This window comes from Taudactylus pleione, unplaced genomic scaffold, assembly GCF_031769625.1.
Source record: "Taudactylus pleione unplaced genomic scaffold, aTauple2 ptg000191l, whole genome shotgun sequence".
Classification (NCBI taxonomy): Eukaryota; Metazoa; Chordata; class Amphibia; order Anura; family Myobatrachidae; genus Taudactylus; species Taudactylus pleione.
In genome coordinates this window covers 4052795-4075431 of record NW_028284593.1, presented here as the reverse complement: position 1 = coordinate 4075431, position 22637 = coordinate 4052795, and the positions used below count along the sequence as shown (strand labels likewise).

The window sequence follows — 22637 nt, the reverse complement described above, 5'->3', positions numbered from 1 at the left end:
GGGGCCACAGGGTTGACCTTGGGGATGTCCCAAAGCAGTTCAACTAAGGGCGGGGACGCTCCTGTGCTGAAAGGAGCACCCGGCGCCCAAAGGATGCATCCTGAGAGGCGAAGGTGTCAAACGCATAGAACCTCAAAAACTTTTGAATTGAAGACCAAGTGGCCGCCTTACACAGCTGAACAGCAGAGGCGCCACGTCTAGCAGCCCAAGAGGGACCCACAGAACGAGTGGAATGAGCCTTAACAGAGGCTGGCACAGGTAAACCCTCCTGTGCATAAGCCTCACAAATAACGGAACGAAGCCAACGGGCTAACGTTTGTTTGTTGGCAGGCCAACCCCTCTTGTGAAAACCAAAGAGGATAAACAAGGAATCAGACTTCCTAACCGAAGCCGTCCGGTCCACATAAATTCTAAGCGCCCGAACCACATCTAAGGAAGTCTCACCAGCTGAAAGATCAGGGGACTGAAAAGCTGGCACAACAAGTTCCTGATTAATGTGGAACTTCGAGACCACTTTGGGCAAAAACTCAGGACGAGTGCGGAGCACCGCTCTGTCCTGGTGAAAAATCAGGAAAGGAGGGCGACAGGAAAGCGCCCCCAATTCAGACACCCTCCTGGCCGAAGCAATTGCCAGGAGAAAAACAGTCTTAAATGTCAGCCACTTGAGCTCCACCGACTCAAGAGGCTCAAACGGAGGACCCTGCAGGACCCGTAGAACCAACGCCAAGTCCCAAGGAGCCACAGGAGGCACAAAGGGAGGCTGGATCCAGAGAACACCTTGGAAAAAGGTGTGAACATCCGGCAGTATTGCAATCCACACGGACAAGGCGGACACATGAACCTTCAGAGATGCAAGGCGTAAGCCGAGGTCCAATCCTGATTGAAGAAATTCCAAGACCCTAGAAACTCGGAACACCTGAGGATCATAATGTCTGGACTCACACCACTGAAAGTAAGTGTGCCACACCCTGTGATAAATCCGTGCTGAAGCAGGCTTGCGTGCCCTGAGCATGGTACCAATAACCGAACTGGAAAAGCCCCGAGACCTCAAGACGGCTGTCTCAAGAGCCACGCCGTCAAAGACAGCCGACCCAGATCCGGGTAAAGGCAGGGCCCCTGAGACAACAGGTCCCGACGCTGAGGAAGAAGGTACGGAGCGTCGATGGAGAGGCTCCTGAGATCGGAGTACCAAGGACGTCTGGGCCACGCCGGAGCTACCAGCACGAGCGTGCCGCCGTCCTGCTTGAATTTCCGCAGAACCCGAGGAAGTAGGGATATCGGAGGAAACAGATACGCCAGGTGAAACGTCCATTTCACCGACAGCGCGTCCACCAGACTTGCGCCTGCGTCTCTTGTCCTTGACCCGTAAACGGGCAACTTGTGATTGTGACGGGAGGCCATCAAGTCCAGCTCCGGCAGTCCCCACCTGTCCACGAGTAGCTGAAACACCTCTGGGTGAAGCGACCATTCCCCGGGATGCACGTCGTGACGGCTGAGGAAGTCCACTTCCCAATTGAGGACTCCAGGGATGAAGACCGCCGAGATCGCTGGAATGTGACCCTCTGCCCAAGTCAGGATGCGAGACACCTCCGACATCGCTGCCCGACTGCGAGTTCCTCCTTGGTGGTTGATATACGCCACCGTGGTGGCGTTGTCGGACTGCACCTGTACCGCCCTTCCCTGAAGAGCGGGGCCGGACGACTGCAGGGCCCTGTATACTGCCCGCAGTTCCAGGATGTTGATGGGAAGAAGAGCTTCTTCCGCAGACCAACGACCCTGGAGAGACAATGAGCCGGTCACTGCCCCCCAACCCCGGAGACTGGCATCTGTCGTGAGCAGGACCCAGTCCGGGATCCAAAAGGGGCGCTCCTCGACCAGATGAGCTGTCTGAAGCCACCAAGCCAAAGATTGCCGAACGTCCGGAGACAACACCAGCACCTGAGAGCGGATCCGGTGAGGTAACCCGTTCCATTCCGATAGAATCAGCCCCTGCAGGGGCCGGGAATGGAACTGGGCAAATTCCACCATGTTGAATGTCGACACCATGGACCCCAGAACTCTCATAGCCGAATGGACCGACAGGCGGCAACTGCGTATCCGCAGCTGTAGGGAGGCGACCTTCTCCGGAGTCGGGAAGATCCTTTGCTGACGCGAATCCAGCAGGGCTCCCAAATGAACCATCCGCTGTGATGGAATCAGGGAGGACTTTTTCCAATTTATCAACCACCCGTGTGCTTGCAGGCAAGCGATCGTCAGGTGGAGATGTTGAAGCAGTACCTCCGGGGAGCTCGCCAGCAACAGGAGGTCGTCCAGATACGGCAGCAGCCGTACATTCTGGTTCCGAAGATGTGCGGCCATGACTGCCATAATCTTCGTGAACACCCTCGGTGCCGTGGAGAGACCAAAGGGTAGCGCCCGGAACTGATAGTGGTGTTGAAGGATAGCGAACCTCAGATACCGCTGGTGCGAAGGTGCCATCGGAACATGGAGGTAGGCGTCCTGGATGTCCAGGGACACCATGTAATCCCCCGGTTCAATCGCCAGAATGATGGAAACGTTATGTTTCCATCCTGAACTTGGGAACTCTGAGGAATTTGTTCAGAGACTTCAAGTTGAGGATAGGGCAATGAGAACCATTGGGTTCCCGCACCAGAAACAGAGAAGAATAGTACCCCGGCCCTCGTTGTAATTGAGGAACGGGAACAATGGACTTTCAGCAAGGACTCTATAGCCTCCTGAATCTGTAACGCCTTGGTCTTGTCCTGAGAAGGATTCGTGCAGAAAAACTGGTGGGGTGGTCTGTGCCGAAAAGACAGGGCGTACCCCTGGGAGACCACTTCTCGAACCCAGGCATATGTGGTGGTATTGTGCCAGCACTGGGCAAATCGAAGAAGTCGGCCTCCCACTCTGAGGTCCCCCAGAGGGAGGCCCGTTCCATCAGGCCGCAGGTTTATCTTCCTGCTTGGAAGAAGGGCGCAGAGCACTCCAGGCTTGCTTCTTGGGTTTAGAGGCAGTCTTACTCGCCGACTGTCTCGGGAAGGACTGACCTTTTGCCTTACCCTGAACCCGAAAGGAAAGAAAAGCCGAACTCCGAACCTTAGCAGGCAGTGCCGCCGAAGGGAGGAAAGCAGACTTGGATTTAGCCAGGGTATCCACTATTTTGTCCAAGTCCGGACCAAATAGTAATTCCCCATTGAAAGGTAAGGCTTCCAGGCCTTTCTTTGAATAAGAGTCCGCTCTCCAGGACCGCAACTATAAGGATCGGCGGGCAGACACCGCTGCAGCCGATACCCGCGAAGTCAGCAAACTAGCATCTAAAGAGGCTTCCCCAATGTAAGAAGCAGCGTCCCTCATCTGACCCAACAACGCCCTCTGGACATCCGGAGCGTCGTCCGGGAAGGTATCTTCCAATGCATTGGCCCACCCCTCAATGGCCTTGGCCACCCAGGAGATGGCCATGGACGGTCAGGCCATCGCCCCGGAAAGGGAGTAAATAGACTTTAACCAAGTCTCAACTTTCCTGTCCGTGGGATCCTTCAGCGAGGATATAGACGGTAATGGCAAAGTAGAGCTCCTTATTAAACGGGTGACATGGGAATCCACCGCCGGTGGAGTTTCCCATTTTTTACAATGTGCCTCAGGGAAGGGATAATTAGAAGCCAACCGCTTCTGAGGAAGGAATCTCTTACTCGGCGCCTGCCAAGCTACCACTATATGATCAGTCAACTGATCCGACAGGGGAAACACCGCAGAAGCCACCTTAGTTTTTTTGAAACTAGGATACTTCGACTTAGGAGCCGGTGCCTCATCCTCTATAAGAAGAATGGCTCGCACCGCCCTAACCAGTGCTCGCACATTAATGGACGACTTTGTATCCATTTCCTGGACCGAGGCGTCCGAGTCAGTGTCATCAGGGGCCTCCCCATCATCCGAGGAACCCTCTGAGTCCGATACCTGAGCCGCCCATGCCATGAGTGGGCGTTTTGAAACCCTAGAAGGCATGTCAGTCTGCAACATTGACTGAAAAGCCGAGGATACGGCCGCCAAATTTTGCACGAAGTTAGAGAATACATCCACCCAGGGTGGAGGAGTCGCCATAGGGGCCTGAAAAGGTACCGCAGGCTGCTGCGGCACAGGGGAAGCCTGTATATACATAGGCAACCCCGCATAGGGACCCACTGACTGAGACCCAGGAGGACTCCGCAATAACTGCGGGACACCCGGGGAATGGGGGATGGTCGGCTGGGGTAACGCCCTAGTAGGGAGAGCAGTCGGGACCGACAGACGGTCCGCAATAGACACCAGCACTTGAGAAAACATCGCCCACGGTGGTTCCTGCGTCACAGAAGGTCTGGATGGGCCAGGAGCCACCAATTACACAGGCCATCCTGTGACAAATCCTCCCTATTCACTCCTGCAGAACAGAGTCCGCAGGAGGCCAACGCCGGAGCCACTGAGCGCTCAACCTCCTCGTCTGACATGACAGAATATATTATATATCTGGCAACAGGGCAGAAGTAAATGCACTCACCGGTGTGTTGAACAACAGCCCACAATATGGCACTGTGTCGCACACAACTGTATGTGACGAACCTCACAAATACGTGATCTATATAAGTGAGGTCAGTAGAAACACCCTTCCCCCACACACCTGTAGGGCTCGTAGGAGAAGTAAAGGGACAGGTATAAGCTGACAGTAAGCGGAAAATAAGCAGACAGGCAGCACTAGCAAAAGTCACATACCATGCAGAGAAGATATACTTACTGCACCTTTCCATTACAATCAACCTGCCCAGATTCAGTGTCTGGGAGGGCTATAGTGCTGTGTACGCTGTCCTTAAATCAGGGGAGAGGTACACAGGGGGACCGGTCCGCTTGCTCCCTGAGATCTGCGTTGCCACTGTGAGAAAATGGCTCCCAGAGACCTCAGAGGAGGAGTGGCCGTGAAACTCCAGCTCAGCGACGCCAGACTGCGTGCTGAAAGGCGCGCTGAGCTGAAGGGAGGAGCCGCTGAACAGGGAAGGCTTCCTCCCCTGGCTGGCCATGACCCCAGGGATGCTGGCTTCCCGCTTGCCTGTAATCCCTGGTGGTCTAGTGGTCCCACGGGTTATGGGGGGGGCCCGCCGCCACTGCCAGCAGCCTCCGGTCTGTCCCCAGGACCGGAGGCTAAAAGGACTGCATTTTAAGGCATTCCGCGCGCCGCCGGCCAGCGACGCGCGGCTTACCTGAATCCCCGGCAGCAGTCCTGGGAGGTAGACAGAGTCCGGCTAGTACGGACTCGGTCCTCCCACCGCGATCCCCAGATCAGTACTGGCGTCGCGGCGCCAGTCGGGGATCAGAACAGCAGCGTGGGCATCTGTATAGACAGCCCTTCGCTGCCGTCTGTAGTAAAAAGAGATTAAAATAAAAAGCTTCTGGGGGCTGCTCCTGCAGCCCCCCTGCGCGGTGACTGACTCCAGCCAGGCACCAACTTACATTGAGGTGCCTGTGGCTCGGGGGTGGGGTATAGGGGAGGACCCAAGTGCATCCTGGGAGCTAAAAGCTTAACTGTGTGGTGCCCATGGATCCTGATCCAGCTATAACCCCAAGGTCAACCCTGTGGACCCCCTATGGACCCTGAAGTAGAAATACCTACAGGTGCTAAGATGAGGCAGACCTGGACTTTCATAGCTGTGCATTTTTAGATACGATGTCATCATGTATGACTGCCTGGCCCATCCTCTAACAGAGGAATTACTAACCTGATGCCATGTGGTTGATTTCAGGAATATTCTTTTCTGCTAAGTAAAATGTAGCCACTCAGCAGTAATGGGGCTTTTCTACAGGGCGAACTCTGCTCACCCTTAGCAAAGGCGGCATTAATGCCTTTTAGTCATACTTCAGTTAAACTAATTTATTGGTGCTGGTGGCTGAACAGCCGCCAGTTCAAACACAAATTGTGGAGAATCCCTACAGGTGCCTCTAACGGAACCTAACCCGCCCCTCTCTCCCCCCTAAGACTCCTTTAGTTGTGCATAACCTCCGCAGGGGGGGGGTACTAGATTTACAAGGAAAAAGGTGAGAAGATTAAAAATAAGAGTTAATAGAAGTGAAGAAAAAAAAAATTGGAGAACCACCAATTTGTTTTGTAATGCATATATTTAGTGTACAACACTTCATTAGGATGATACAAATCATGGACAATTTGTAATAGTCTTTGTACAAATTATCAGAGAAGTATATTGTTTCACATGAGGTATTTAGAACAAGCAGAAAATGGTTTCAGGTGCATATTAAAGTGCATAATTTGCTCCACACATTTACCCATATAACCATTGTTTTATATACACAAAATATGGCAATATAGGAGGTATTCCTTCCTCACTATACCACTTGTGTTGCAATAAATATACAGAATATATAAATACATAAGTTAGGTTCTGCCCAGTGACACTGCAATGATTGCCCCAACACAACAGTTGCTTTACAACGTTAGCCAGTGTAAACAGGAATCTGACACCTTGCTATTACAGTGCTAGGATAGGTTAATGCAGACTGGAGGGGTTTATAAATAATTTTGATTATCTAATTCATCAACATGAACTCCTTTATCTGCTGAGGTATGTAACAGGCATGTATCCAGCATCACCAAGCATCTTGAGGCTCACATTGCCATTGTGGTGGATCAGAAGTTCAGTGATACTGCCATGGTGAAGAGACATGCGTAGCCAGGCTTCTGGGGGCACTTGTAGAGCCCTAGGACACAGAAGACGTTAGATACCTTAGTCACATGTTAACATACAAAAAGAAAGAAAAAAAAAAAATGTCCAACACTTGAAACGCTGGTGACAGGTCAAATAAATCTCAGAAGGGCCTTTCATACAGCAATAGGTATAGGATACCCGCTTATGGATTTTGAATTTGTAGGATTGTTAGTGTGGTCCTAGACACTTGGCAAACTGTCCATTGGACACCCACCTAAGTTGTGTACCACGGGGCAGAAAGTCAGTGTACTTCAATCTGTACATTGCTGGCCTGGTTTCCATGTGCTATTGGTAAACAGTCTCTTTAGGACAGGTAATCAAAAACTGTTTATATTGGAACCCCCAGGCACTTATGGAGGAACTGCGAGTTTGTCAGCTATTTGCAGTTACCTGTTGCAAACAGAGCGAAACCTTTATTCATGCTCAGTTTAAATCATTTTATACCTCGGCTTTGATGCATGAGAACATATCTACAATACTGCCAGATTGTGTCATGACACCTGGTTAACAATACAGTCATGAGTACTTAAACATTGGCATAAGGGATATCCCTGGTTTAGCAGACTGCTGGAAATTCTCATATCTCCTTTGGAGATTATATTTATATATAAATATTTTAGATTTTATGTTATCAATTTGGTATCTTATGTATTTCTTCATTAAATTACATTATATATTTATGAGACACTTGTTTAATGTTAATACAGTGCACAAGTCTTATAATTTGTCTGTAATTTGCTTCAGAACAGTCAGCTGGTTATTTTGGACCCACAGCAAACAAATTTATTTTAATTTTATTTATATTACTTCATCTCCTTTACAAACTCGAAAGCGCCTTATTGTACTGGGTCCATTAGCTATGCTTGTCATGAAAGTCCTGCTTCACATCTCCCACACTAACAGGATTTTTTTCTACCCTACATTTATACAAAACTCTGATATAGCAGAATTTCCTGTTACAGATACATGGTACTTTACAAATTGATAAATGTTGCTCATCTTAAATGGACAAATGAACACAGCATAAAAGAGAAACATTCAGATGTTGGCAGACAACAGTTTTACCCGCTTTTAATTAAAAAAAATAAAATGTATGCGCCATACAACATGCTATTTGCAGTACGTATAACCAAGGGGGATTCTAATACAATAGAAAGTCAATTCAGGTTATAAATTACCTGCATACAATATATCGTATGACATTCTCATGACAGACAATTATCTCATAGACATCCCCTTTTTGGTCATGGTCTGCACGGTGGATGTATTCCCGGAATGCTGCCTCAATACGTGGGCCATCATCTAAGTACTGAAGAAACAGATTACATAACGGCTTAATAATGAGGCCCTAACAGATGTCTGGAGTATCCAGCTCTAACATTAGAGAATTTAAAACATGGTCACTTATGATAAGCCCATCCATCTGGTCATACACTGAAGTATGCAGGTTAGCACACAGGTTCCCAGCACCTCCATCCTTTCAGCAAGTCACACATTAGGTCACAGCTTGTTGCACCTGAACAGAAGCAGTTTGAATGATTGAATTCTGAAAAGCCACATTACAAAGTAAGTGGGCTAAGGCAATGTAATGTCAAGAAGGGTTTAACAGCTATTCATTTTTTCTTCTTTGAATGAGAGCTGAAATTAGACAGACCCAACTCACCTAGTACAAAACTATTATTTTTTTTTAAAGACAAAGTTTATAAATATAACATCTTTTGTAAAAATAAGTACACATCAGGAGAACTGATATTTATGATCACCTGCCATCTTCTGCACTTTATTTTGTTATAGTGTAGATTAGCAATTCCCAACCTCAGTCCTCAAGGCACACTAACAGTCCTGGTTTTAGCGATATCCATGCTTAAGCACAGATGCAGCATCCTCCCCAGACTTTGTCGGGCGGTGTGCCCGGTAAAAATCCCACCGCCCAGCACCAACATAGTGAGCACTGCCACCTGTCAGTGTGATGCGGCCAAAAGTCAGTGGCAGGCGGTGTCAGACAGGAGGGCAGAGAAGATCCCTCCTTGTATAAAAGGAGGACTGGGAGTAACACAGAACAGAGTGAGCCGCCGGACGCCAAGTGACAGAGCCGGGTCACGCAGGCAGCAGCACTACTTAAAGTGACCACTAGGAAATGGTCCTCCACAAGTCTGCGCTGAGCCTTGCCACCGGCTTTGTTGTATGCAATGTGATCTTTAACATCACGCTACGAGAGTGACCAGCCTGACGCCATCCTTTAAGAGAAGCTCCATGTGAGGCATCACCATGCCAACTGTCCCGGCAACCAGCTGGCTGGCCACATCATGGACTTCAGCGCCAACACCATCACGATAACCTACAGCTAGCCAGTATCCTCACCCTACCCCTTACTGACACGGTCACTGACCAATATCTCCCCCTCCTGTACTGACACTGTCCAATATCTCTCTTCCCCTTACTATCACTGATTAATATCTCCCCATTCTCACACTGACACTGCCCATCATCTCCCCCTGCTTTTACCGACATTGGCCAATAGGGTGCTGCAGTTGCCAGCTGGAACAGTGAAAGTGGTCCTCCTGCATCCACTCTGTGTATGGCCACCTGTAACTGAGCACCCTCCTGTGTAGCCATCATTAAAGTACTGTTAAAAAAATAAAAATAAAAAGTCCCTCCAAAATATAGAGTGCCCAGATACTGCCTAATATTTGAAGGCCCCCACCCGGCTACCTATTGATCCCTACCGGCTGGCAAAATTTTCTGGGGAGAACACTGCAGATGGTTAAATCAAAATAACAAAGGTACTAATTAAGTCACCTGTGCTCAACTATGGCTAGCCTTAAAACCTGGACTGTTAGTGTACCTTGAGGACTGTAGTTGGGAACCCCTGGTGTAGATTGACTACAAGTATGACAGAATGGTCAGTACAATAGTTGCCTGGGAGATTACATTTAAGACAGTGAGGGCTTTTCAATAGGAGACCATCCAGTATTCACTGACTTTCACCATTCAGTCATGCTGGGATGTGTAGTTCTACAACACCTGGAGGGACACATGTTGAATACCCTGGCTTAGTAATGGCTTTAGCATATGTTATGATATCTACTATCACCAAGTCAACCAGTCAGTTAAGTGCAGTATATTGTGAGCCTTTGTGGGTGAACACTGGTATAAGGCATTTTATTGATCAAGTAAAATGCCAGTGAGGAACCTGGTGACAAGTTCAAGAAACCCATGTAGCAGAAACACAGCCTAGATGCACTGGGATGCAAGGGAAACTGCAGCAGTGTAGTCCTGTTTGAAGCCACCTTGGGGTTGGCAACAGCCGATAACCAGCTTTAACATTCCTAGTCCACTTCAGACAAAATGCAGCAGCCATTAACTTCCACTTGTATTCATTTTTATCTGAACTAAAAGACTTCCACCCATCATGGATAACTACACATAAGACATCTGGAGTTTAGCCTTTACAGTTGGGATCTCCATTGAAACAAAAATGTAATGACAGTGGGGACAGTTAAATAACTCACCATAAAGTCTGGCTTCCAGTGAGACTCTGGAGGATCTGGTCTAATGGGAGCACCTTCCTGCAGCAAGTCAGAGCTAGACGTGGCCACATCTGTCAGAATAGAAGTATTAAACCAGAGGTCTGACCAAGTTAAACATAGAACATGTCAGTAAGCGCATTTATAAGGATGGATAACACTTTAGAAAATCTAAGTTATATTTGATGACTGCTTTTACAAGTCTTACACCTCAGGAACAAAAAACAAAAAAACAAACACTGATGATGCCCTCCCCACAAGTTTCCTTGTATAGGTTGAGTGTCGCATATCCAAAATGCTTAGGACCAGGGGTATTTTGGATACCAGAATATTTACATACCATTATGACATATGACTTAGGGTTAGGCACCCCTGGGGGGAGGTTAGGGAGTAAAATTAGGTTTATACTTACTTGGGGACGATCGGGATTTCCTCCTCAGTCGGGCTGCCGCTGCAGGCGGTGAATCATACAGATTCCATTTCATATACACAAAGCCTGAAGGCTTTTGATAATGTTGTGCCTTAAACAAAGTTTGTGTGCATTGAACCATCAAAAAGCAAAAAAGGTGTCAGTATCTCAGTCATACTCCCAAAAATTCAGTATTTTGGAATACTTGGATATGGGAGATTCAACCTGGGAAATGCAGCTTTATTAGATGGGCATTAGAGTAATGCCCCTTCCTGCTGAAATATAGCACTGTAGCCAGGCTCCAATGCTGGTCACCAAGAGACAACACTAATCAGTAGTACAAATAGAAGATACTACTGTTAAATCCATGTCTGTATAGGCCCATCGGTAATGCCTCACATGCTAGTAGATTCAGGCTGCCCAAGAAAGTACTTTCAGACGGGAAACATTGACCAGCACTTCAGTGTGTAAGGACAGACTTCCATATACAAATGTCTGTAGGCAAGAAACTAGATCAGTGGCAGAATTGCCAATGCTGGTTTTAAAAAGTAATCTTGTGTGTAAATCATAAATCAGACAGCACTTGGACACCTCATGGCTGATCAGTAGAAGACTCACCGTGCAGGTATTTTCCAATTATTTCGGAGGTCTCTTTAGCTCGGGTTAGAGTGGAGTATACCATTTTACTGTAATTGTAGCCTAAACTTGCCAGACGCTGGCCAGTGAAGTTTGCCTGGTCACGACCTGCAGCATAGGAGAAAAGCATACCTTACAAGTAATTGTGATCTGACTGGATGACAATGGTTAGAACAAGTTTCTGTTAAGAACAAAAGAATGATCAGGTGTAAAATAGAGCCTGGAGGACAAGAGAACCAATGAGTTCTAGTTTGTCTGTCCCAGGAACTGGGGATTCTATACAGAAGAATCTGCATTTGTCCTTAACTACATAGCTACTCATTCCAATTAAAGCAGTACAGTAGTGCAATTATAAACATTAGTGAACATACTGGTAGACCAATTTGCTGCTTACTCAAGAGTTTAATAGCAATACTGCATCAAGTCACACAGATCCATCAGTAATCCCAACAGGTTTTAACAATATTGTTACTTCCATGCAACTAGTTATGCTGGGCATACACTATACAATTATTTGTCAGATGTCTGGTTGGAATGAAAATCTGGTAATGTATGTGAGCAAATGACAATTGATTATATGGTTTTAAACACTGGAAAATGGACAAAAATGATTGTTCAAATTGGTTACATTTGTTTTATTTTAACAGATTTAGCTGAATGCCCATTTGTCTGTTTTCCAGTGTTTGTGAACAAATTTTCGATTGTCATTTGCTCATAGTACCAGATTTTCATTCCAACCAGCCAGATTGGACAGATAATTGTAAGGAAAGTCTTATGCTGGTATACAAAAATTATGTGCAAGGAATAAAAGGTTCAGTTAAAGTTGGATCTTATAGCAGCTAAATTATCAATCACATCAAGTTAGAGCAATGAGGTTCCCTCCAAACAAACTACCTCACCCTTCAGCTAATGGTATGGAATACTTTGTGCAGTTAACAAGTAGAGCTATATGGCCAAAAATCAGTTGTGATGCATGAACACAAGGATCGGTATGATTTACCGCCGGACCAATGCCCAGCGGTTCTAATGCTGGCGCTGGAAGACAGTCAGTTCTAATCCAGACAGGTATTTTCCTATTCACTAACCTACCTCCCCTCTAACCCTCCCTTAGGGTGTGCCTAATCCTAACCCCCCCTTCCCCACAGCCTAAACCCAAGTCTCCCAAGGGGGTGCCTAACCCTAACCTCCCCCCAGGGGGTGTCTAACCCTTAACCCCCCCTCCCCTCCCCTCCTTCCCCTAGCCTAACCCTCGTAGGGGTTCCTAACCCCAAGCCCCACCTGCCCCCCAGGAGCCCCTAACCCTCCCCCCCCCGCAGCTACCCGCGCCCGGCATATCTTCGATCGGGATGTCAGGCTCCCGGCGTAGGTAAAATGATAGGAGTCGGTATTTTGACACCTGCCATTAGACCCTTGCCGGGATTAGACAGTCGGAATGCCGACTGTCAGCATCCTGATTGCATACCATGAAAACCTAACCTGCAGCCTGTGTATGGGTGCAGGAAGACACCTAAAAGCTACTTCTGCAGACAGACTGACCCGCAGATTATCAGTGTTTATACACACTGAACCACAATAGTCTGGCCACGGGTCCCACTAACCGGGATCAACCCCCTCCCTCCAGCCTCTGCCAACTGCCCGTGCACGGACAGATATCTGCCATCGGCAGTGCAGCACAGCCAAAGATATCATTCACAGACATATCGCTGGTACACTGACCAGCAGGCACAATATATTGGCCGATCAATTAATCGGCCAATATATCTGCCAGTGTGTACTTTAGGTAGCCTGTAGATCCTAGGGCAATGAGTGGGCCCATGTGCTGCCTCCGTTTGGGCCCCCTATCAGCGCACTATGGCTCCCCCATTTATTAATGATAGCTTTTGAAACGTGATTAGGGTATGACAGTACCACCCGTGATCGCATTTCAAAATGCTATCATTGCGGCCGGATGCATGTTCCCGGGACATGGGCTCCAAAAGGAGCCCGTCCCTGCGATGTCTCCGGAGAGATGCCAACCAGTGCAGGGGCTGCTGCGCATGCACAGTCCCACGTACTGCACATGCAGACACCAAAGCTGGGAAGAGTTCCAGCACATCCCTCCACCTGCTAATTATGCGCAGTGCAGCCCATAGACTACAGCAGCTAATGCCATCTTCAGATGGCGTTAACCAGTATCCAGAACGCATCGCATTCTGGATATTGGTAAATTTGGCAGCATCGCATATCCCATAGAAACCTATGGGGGATGCAGCTGCCAGCAGTAATGGGGTCCCTTCTTTAATACATCTGAGGATACTTAATATATGAAGTAAGCGCCAGAAAAAGGGGGTTGTCGGGGATTATACCTCAAATTTACTTTGATAAATGGGCCCTTGAGTGCAGTAGATTCTGACTTCACGCCAAAATCCACTGCACATGCACAGGTCTCCAGGAAAATGGCACCCACACCTTTTCCCAGAGACATCATTTCTGCGCATGCGCGGGTCACCGGGAAAATAGCTCCCACCATTTTCCCAGTGATTTTTTGCTGCTCTGCAGCAGCGATCCAGCACTGCAGAGTAGCACGCCGAAACCTGCAGAATGGAAAGTAACCATGTACACCCATTATAAAGTCACCCCTGTGTAGATCCCAGCATTCCCCTATAACCCAGTACAGGAATTAAAGCACCCCAAACCCATCACCTGCCCTGTAACAGATCAGATAGATGAGGCCATAGCATACCAAGCGGGGTCAAGACACGCTCTGAGTCCTTCTCTCCGTCCATATTATACTGGCCGTGCCGGATGAGGAATATATGGCGCCTGGCCCGGGACTTGTACTTCTTTAGTTGCCGCTTCAGTTCCTCCTCAGTGTCCCCCGCCACCTCACGCAGATTGATCAGAGACATCGGCTCTCGTCTAATACAAAAGTCATGAAATACTTACAGATCATGCAGCGGAGAAGACTTTATACTGGCAACAATACAACATGTTACAGCACTGGGAGCACAAAGCGTGCACCGTGCAGTGTAGCTCTCACCGGTCCCAGTTACGCTCCCAGCGGCCGGTGTAGGCAGGTGCCCAAGAGCCGGATGTATTGGAATCATCTCCGACCTTCCCCACAGCAGCGGCGGCGATTAGCGCGGCAGCAGCGCCCCCGGCCACCATCACTCTGCGGAGAGACATCGTCTTGTTCCGCTCCCAAACGATCGTTTATATTATACACCCACTGGTCACAGCGCTTTATATACCTGCCGGGGTACAGCGGCCTCGGAGGGTCACTCCGCGCCGTGCTCTTTGCAGATAATTACAATAATATTTTTCTGAAAAATCATTCAAAGTCAGTCTTTTCCGTAGACAAGCGCAATAGTTTCAAATAATTTACAGTGTTGTGAAAAGCTGTGAGGCTTTGTCCAGAGAAGGACATGTATAATCATGCAATCTTTATTAGGTCCATTTACTAGTATGCAGTCAGTGGTAACTAAGATTTTCTATTGCTGTGAGAAAATCAGTTACTCCTGCAATTTACTCAGAGAATTGACTGCAGTTTGCAGGAATCTATGATTTGTTCTAAATAATAATAGGATTTCCAGAGCCACCATCAAGGGGGAACTGCCGGGCATGTAGTCCCGGGCCCGGAAAAAAAGAGGGGGCCCCGATGTCAGCATTAATGGATTGGTCATTATTATAACGGCAGCCAGGAAGATGTCTCGGCGCAGGCAGCATTCCAAATAAGTTGCCAGCCGCAAGCCAATTAGACCTCGCGGAACGGCAGCCAATCAGGAGTGGCCGCTCCTGATTGGCTGATTGTAGAACGACAACCAATCACCAGTGGGCTCTCCTGATTGGTTGTCCCGCGAGCAGCCAATCAGCAGCGGCCGCTCCTGATTGGCTCACGGCCAGTGCCATATTTGAAGTGCCACCGACGCTTTCTAGCTGGCTACCGATGCATAACTGCACTGCTGCAACCCAGGCCCCCACTCTCTCCGGACAAGCTGAAATAAGTACATAGGTAAGTACATAGGCCCTTCTAATGCAGCTAGCCTTTCTCTGCGCGTCCGCCTCCCCCCCCCCCCCCCCGGAGTCCAGACAGCCTCCCCTGCACTGTGCCACTCCCCTACTCCTAACAGCCCTCCCTCCCTCCCCTGTGCCTCCCCCCTGCTCCAGCCTACCCTGCCCCCCCACACCCAAATATGGTTCAGCCTTCCCTGCCCTATGCTCTCCCCCAGGGGGGGCCCTGCCTACTTTATTAGTACCGGGCCCCACAATTTCTGGTGGCAGCCCTGAGGATTTCCACCTGGCATCAGATGGCAGGCTTAGGGGGCAAGCGTATGAGATCTCAGGGTGGGAAGCATGACGCATAGTGCCATTGTTCGCATGCATGCTGGCGTTAGTTACGCCGGTATGCATGAAGAAAATCACGAAGGACAGCCCTCTCTATGACCCAGAAGGCACTCTGGGGCATCCTTCTGCACATTGTCAGAAGGACGCGCGTGCCACAGGGGGTGATGGAAGGGATGCGATTGGATCCCCCTCACAGCACTGTCTGGATAGAAGCCAACATGACTGAGAATTTAAAAAATAAGCTGGTGAAAAGTGTATACCCCTCGCATGAAAAATTGGGGGCCAGATAAAGTCAACTGGCTTCCATCGTTGTGGAATGTGGGTTGTAGGAATGTTCCTAAACATAATAATGAAAAGAAAGTGGATACCGTAGTTATTAAAGGACAAGCCCACAGAAACACGGATTTTATTACGTGTCATTCCAAAAATGTAGTCTACGCAATAGAATGCGAATATGGTTACATTTTATATAGGACGGAATACAACATCCTTAAAGTGAGCATTTGAATAACATACAGAAAGGGTTGGAGACTCAGGCCCTGATTCAGAGCCGGACGCTCTGACAGAGCACTCGCTCTGAATCAGGGCCGTCCCTCCTCCTTTTTGGAACGCCCTCCCGGCCGCTCGCATAGCTGTGGGTGACCACCCACAGCTATAGCGAGCGGCCAAAATGATGGTCGCGATGGTCAAGACCATCGGGCTTGCGACGAGACCCTTGTGGTAGGGTCTCGCTGCTGCAAGCCCTGGAGTGCTTTTGGCTCTATCAGAGCCAAAAGCACTCCCACTGACATCACTAGTGATGTCAGTGGGGCCGGCCCCAGACGGTAGGCATTCCCGCAGCATGCCCACCAAAGGGGGCCCCCGGCACGCCCACCAAAGGGGGCGTGCTGTCAATCACCATCGACAGCACGCCCCCTTTGGTGCGAGACCCATAACGACGGCTTGGCCTTCGTTATTCGGGTCTCGCGCATGCGCACGATGGAGCCGCCACCGTCGTGCGCATGCGCACTTGGGCAACATCGACCCGCTTGTGAGCGCTCGCGAGCGGGTCTGAATCAGGCCCTCACTCCTTAGTGGCCCATTTAAAAAAAAACTCACAATTGTTCAATACGTGAGATACATTTTTTTATGACATTAAGAAATTAGGTGACTCGATTCACAAGGGAGAACAGCTCTATCGCTAAGAGCTGTCCTTTGCGAATGAGAGACTTCCGGGTCTATAACCTAGAAGTCCCTCTGGCGTCCTTCTGCTCATGCGCAGAAGGACATGTGCACCGCAGGAGATGATGGGAGGGATCCGATTGGATCCCTCTCACAGCACTGTCCGGATAGAAGCCCATAGGCTTCTATAAGGTAATGCCATCAGAAGATGGCGTTACCCACCGCATCCAAGCATTTCTCCCTTCTCAGCAGTGGCGTCACAAGGGGGGTGTGGGCCGCACCTGGGTGTCACCCGTTGAAGGGTGACACCAAGGTGCAGGCTCCCCCTCAGTGACAGGAGCCGGGTGTTGCACTGTAGTATTAAGTGCAGCACTCGGCTCCTGTCACAGTGAGGGAGCACTGTCGGCAGCCCTCAACACCTCATTGATAATCACGGGCCGTGGGCCACGAGACCATGCCCCTTCCCAAGGCCACCCCCCCCTTTTCAACAGCGTACAGCGACACCTGTTGCGGGGAGGGACACCACTGCTTCTCAGCACTGAGATACCAAAGCTGGTCCTCCAGGGCTACGGGCTCCTACAGCAGAGTTACAGCTCTGCAGCTGGGGACCTTTGTCCCAGCAGCTGCTGCTCTGTTTGCTCTCCCCACCGGCTGCAGTGGCTCCTTACACCTGGTACCCCCGAAGTAGCGCACTGGGGGTTAACATGCCCAACTTGCCACAGCCGCCGGAAAGTGGTCCGGGGCTGCGTTACTTAAATATAGTTGCCATTGCTGCGGCTGCCAGATAGGGTCTGGGCCGCGGCAAAACACATTAAAATTACATTTAACACTTACCACATAGTTAAAAATAGGTACCTAGCGCCGATAACAGTCAATTATGGTGACGCAGCAAACGGTTAACCCCTCCAGTGCCGCAGCCACCATTAGCCACATGGGGGGAGCAAGGGATCTGGCCACACACACATATATATATATATATATTTTTTTTTTTTCTACTTCAGGGTCCATAGGGGGTCCACAGGGTTGACCTTGGGGTATAGCTGGATCTGGATCCATGGGCACCACGCAGTTAAAGCTTTGCTGCTCCCAGGATGCACTTGGGTCCGTCCTCCTCTATACCCCGCCCCGGCCACAGGCACCTCAGTTTTTAGTTGGTGCCCGGCCGGAGTCGGGTCACCCTGCGCAGTGGGGTATAAGCAGCCCCTAAGCTTTATTCTTTATTTAAAAAAAAAAAAAAAAAAAAAGATTTTATTATTTTATTTTTACTGTCTTCAGAGTGGCAGCATCAGACTGTCCATCTGGACGTCTATGCTGCCGCTCCAACAGCCCCGCTGGTGCTGCAACGCCGGTACTGATCCGGGGATCGCAGCGGGACCCCGGAGTCAGTGCTAGCATGGCTCCGGGACCACCCAAGGACTGCTGCCGGACTGAAGGGGCCAGGTAAGCCGCGTGCAGCGCTGTCAGCGCTGCACGCGGGGATAATGCAGTCTTCATGCCGCCGGTCTCTGGGGACAGACCGGCGGCGCTAGTAGCGGCGGCGGGCTCCCCCTCTTCAGGCATACCCCGCGTGTCCGCTGGCCCCCGGGGTGTAAGTACCGGCGGGGAACCGGCTTCCCCGGGGGTTTAGTACTAGCAGGGGAGGCAGCCTTCCCTGCTTCAGCGCTCCTCCCCTCAGCCCAGCGCGCCTTCTCTCATGTGTGCTGGCGTCGCTGGGCTGTAATCTCCTGGCCACACCTCCTCAGAGCTCTCCGGCGGCCATCTTCCTCAGGCAGCATCGCAGAGCTCCCAGGCAGGCTTCCAGTGGACCAGTCCCCCTGCGTACCTCTCCCCCTGCAAAGGACAGTGTTCGCAGCGCTATAGCCCTCCCAGACACTGAATCTGGGAGGTTGATTGTAGCGGAAGGTGCAGTGAGTATAACTTCTCTGCATGGTATGTGACTATTGCTAGTGCTGCTGTCTGTGCTTATTTTCTACTTACTGTCAGCTTTTTACCTATCCCTTTCCTTCTCCTACGGCCCGCAGGTGCGTTGTGGGAGGGGTGTTCTTTCTGTGTACCTCACTTATATAAATCTACGTATTTGTGAGGTCCGTCACATACTGCGGTGTGCTCCTCAGTACCAGTTTGTGGGCTGTTTGGGTTGCATACTTGGGAGTGCGTGGGTGTTATACGCCTTTCCTCGTTTCGGTGAGACACTTTTTTTGCAAAAAAGTTTGTGTCATGTCTGATGAGGGGAATGAGCGCTCCGAGGCTCCTGTGTTGTTTTCCTGCCGACGCTGTTCGGCAGGGGTTGACGGGGCAGAATTGTCTGAGGACGGTCTGTGCGGGCGGTGCCAGTTGGTACCTGGACCCTCTAAACCCCCGGTGGCGCAGGATCCTCCGTGGGCAATGGTTACGCAAGTGCTGGCGTCAATCGCGGACCGACTTGCGGTCCCGACTGCGGCCCCTTCTAGGGCGTTGCCCCAGCCTACCATGCCCCGTTCCCCGGGTGTGACTCGTCTGGTGCAGTCTCCTCCCGGGTCTCAGACTGTGGGTCCTTATGCGGGTTTGCCGGTATACGTGCAAACCCCCACCGTGCCGCAGCAGTCGATGGTACCTTTTCAGGGGTATCCTCAGGCAGTACCCCCACCTTGGGTGGACGTCCTCTCCAGCTCTGTTCAGAGTCTGGCGGCTTCGTCCTCGGCTTTTCAGCATATGTTGCACAGTGATTTGCCCCCACGGGCGTCCAAGCGTTCCGTTCCGGCTTCACCGGCGGCTCAGTTCACGGACACGGACGTGTCTTCGGATGACGGGGAGATCCATGAAGACTCTGACTCGGATGCCGGGGCCCAGGAGATGGAGGCTAAGTCTTCCATTAATGTGCCGGCATTGGTTAGGGCGGTGCGGGCCATCCTTCACATTGAGGAGGATGTGCCCGCCCCCAGGTCAAAATACCCTAATTTTAAAAAGGCCAAGGTAGCTTCGACGGTTTTTCCCCTGTCCGATCAATTGACGGATCATATGGCAGGGGCCTGGCAGTTGCCCAGCAAGAGGTTCCAACCGCAGAAGCAGTTGGCTTCGAACTATCCGTTTCCGGAGGCTCATTGCAGGAAGTGGGAAACTCCTCCAGCGGTGGATTCCCACGTTACCCGCTTAATTAAAAGCGCTACGCTGCCTTTGCCGTCGATCTCCTCCCTGAAGGATCCCACGGACAGGAAGGTGGAGACTTGTTTGAAGTCTATTTACTCTCTCTCGGGGGCGGTGGCCCGTCCGTCCATGGCCATCTCTTGGGTGGCTAAGGCCATCGAGAGCTGGGCCAATGCTTTGGAGGATACCATTCCGGAAGATGCTCCGGAGATCCAGAGAGCGTTGATAGGTCAAATGAGGGATGCGGCTTCCTACATTGGGGAGGCATCGTTAGACGCAAGCCTGCTAACCTCTCGGGTGTCGGCTGCAGCTGTGTCGGCGCGTCGGTCTTTGTGGCTGAGGTCTTGGAGAGCTGACGCTGACTCCAAAAAGGGACTGGAGGCCTTACCTTTTAATGGGGAGTTGCTTTTTGGTCCAGACTTGGACAAAATTGTGGACACTCTGGCTAAGTCTAAATCAGCCTTCCTCCCTTCGGCTTCTGCTCCTACCAAGGTACGGAGCTCTGCTTTTTGGTCCTTTCGGGTTCAGGGCAAGGCAAAAGGTCAGTCCTTCCCGAGGCAGTCGACGACCAAGGCCGCTTCTAAGCCCAAGAAGCAGCCCTGGAGTGCCAGGCGCCCTTCTTCCAAGCAGGAAGATAAACCTTCTGCCTGATGGGACGGGCCTCCCTCTGGGGGACCCCAGAGTGGGAGGCCGACTTCTATTTGCCCAGTGCTGGCACAATACCACCACGGATGCCTGGGTTCGAGAAGTGGTCTCCCAGGGGTACGCCCTGTCTTTTCGGCACAGACCGCCCCACCAGTTTTTCTGCACGAGTCCTTCTCAGGATACGACGAAGTCTTTACAGATTCAGGAAGCTATAGAGTCCTTGCTGACAGCAGGGGTCATTGTTCCCGTTCCTCAATTACAACGAGGGACGGGGTTCTATTCTTCTCTGTTTCTGGTGCGGAAACCCAATGGTTCTCATCGCCCTATCCTCAACTTGAAGTCTCTGAACAAATTCCTCAGAGTTCCCAAGTTCAGGATGGAAACGTTACGTTCCATCATTCTGGCGATGGAACCGGGGGATTACATGTTCCGATAGCACCTTCGCACCAGCGGTATCTGAGGTTCGCTATCCTTCAACACCATTACCAGTTCCGGGCGCTACCCTTTGGTCTCTCCACGGCACCGAGGGTGTTCACGAAGATTATGGCGGTCATGGCCGCACATCTTCGGAACCAGAATGTACGGCTACTACCGTATCTGGACGACCTCCTGTTGCTGGCGAGTTCCCCGGAGGTACTGCTTCATCATTTCCACTTGACAGTCGCTTGCCTGCAAGCGCACGGGTGGCTGATAAATTGGAAAAAGTCCTCCCTGATTCCATCTCTGCGGATGGTTCATTTGGGAGCCCTGCTGGATTCTCGGCAGCAAAGGATCTTCCTGACCCCGGAGAAGGTCTCCTCCCTGCAGCTGAGGATACACAGTTGCCTGAGCAGTTGCCGCCTGTCGGTCCATTCGGCTATGAGGGTTTTGGGCTCCATGGTGTCAACATTTGACATGGTGGAATTTGCCCAGTTCCATTCCCGGCCTCTGCAGGGGCTGATTCTATCGGAATGGAACGGGTTACCTCACCGGATCCGCTCTCAGTTGCTGGTGTTGTCCCCGGAGGTTCGGCAGTCTTTGGCTTGGTGGCTTCAGACAGCTCATCTGATCGAGGGGCGTCCCTTTTGGATCCCGGACTGTGTCCTGCTCACGACGGATGCCAGTCTTCGGGGTTGGGGGGCAGTGACCGGCCCGTTCTCACTTCAGGGTCGTTGGTCTGCGGAAGAAGCTCTTCTTCCCATCAACATTCTGGAACTGCGGGCGGTTTATCGGGCCCTGCAGTCGTCCGGTCCCGCTCTTTACGGACGGCCGGTTCAGGTGCAGTCCGACAATATATATCAACCACCAAGGAGGAACTCGAAGTCGGGCAGCAATGTCGGAGGTGTCTCGCATCCTTGCTTGGGCGGAGTGTCACATTCCAGCGATCTCGGCAGTCTTCATTCCCGGAGTCCTCAATTGGGAGGCGGACTTCCTCAGCCGTCACGACGTGCATCCCGGGGAATGGTCGCTTCACCCAGAGGTGTTTCAGCTACTCGTGGACAGGTGGGGGCTGCCGGAGCTGGACTTGATGGCCTCCCGTCACAATCACAAGTTGCCCGTTTACGGGTCAAGGACAAGAGACGCAGGCGCCAGTCTGGTAGACGCGCTGTCGGTGAAATGGACGTTTCACCTGGCGTATCTGTTTCCTCCGATATCCTTACTTCCTCGGGTTCTGCGGAAATTCAAGCAGGACGGCGGCACGCTCGTGCTGGTTGCTCCGGCGTGGCCCAGACGTCCTTGGTACTCCGATCTGAGGTGTCTCTCCATCGACGCTCCGTATCTTCTTCCTCAGCGTCGGGACCTGTTGTCTCAAGGGCCCTGCCTTTACCCGGATCTGGGTCGGCTGTCTTTGACGGCGTGGCTCTTGAGACAGCCGTCTTGAGGTCTAGGGGTTTCTCCAGTTCGGTTATTGGTACCATGCTCAGGGCACGCAAACCTGCGTCCGCACGGATTTACCACAGGGTGTGGCGCACTTACTTTCAGTGGTGTGAATCCAGAAACTATGATCCTCAGGTGTTCCGGGTTTCCAGAATCTTGGAGTTCCTTCAATCAGGTTTGGACTTCGGCTTACGCCTGGCCTCTCTGAAGGTT

At 50.8% G+C, this 22637-nt stretch overlaps 1 protein-coding gene across 1 annotated transcript; it reads right to left on the bottom strand.

Moving 5' to 3' along the window:
- Positions 1-6119: 6119 nt before the first annotated feature.
- LOC148519315 (serine/threonine-protein phosphatase PGAM5, mitochondrial-like) lies at positions 6120-14529 on the bottom strand. The gene is made up of 6 exons (XM_088476718.1): positions 14335-14529; positions 14038-14213; positions 11298-11423; positions 10256-10344; positions 7922-8052; positions 6120-6735 (listed from the first exon to the last, which is right to left on the bottom strand). Exons 1-6 carry the CDS (start codon positions 14478-14480, stop codon positions 6588-6590), a joined length of 816 nt encoding a protein of 271 aa, XP_088332844.1. The 5' UTR covers positions 14481-14529; the 3' UTR covers positions 6120-6587.
- Positions 14530-22637: the final 8108 nt, after the last annotated feature.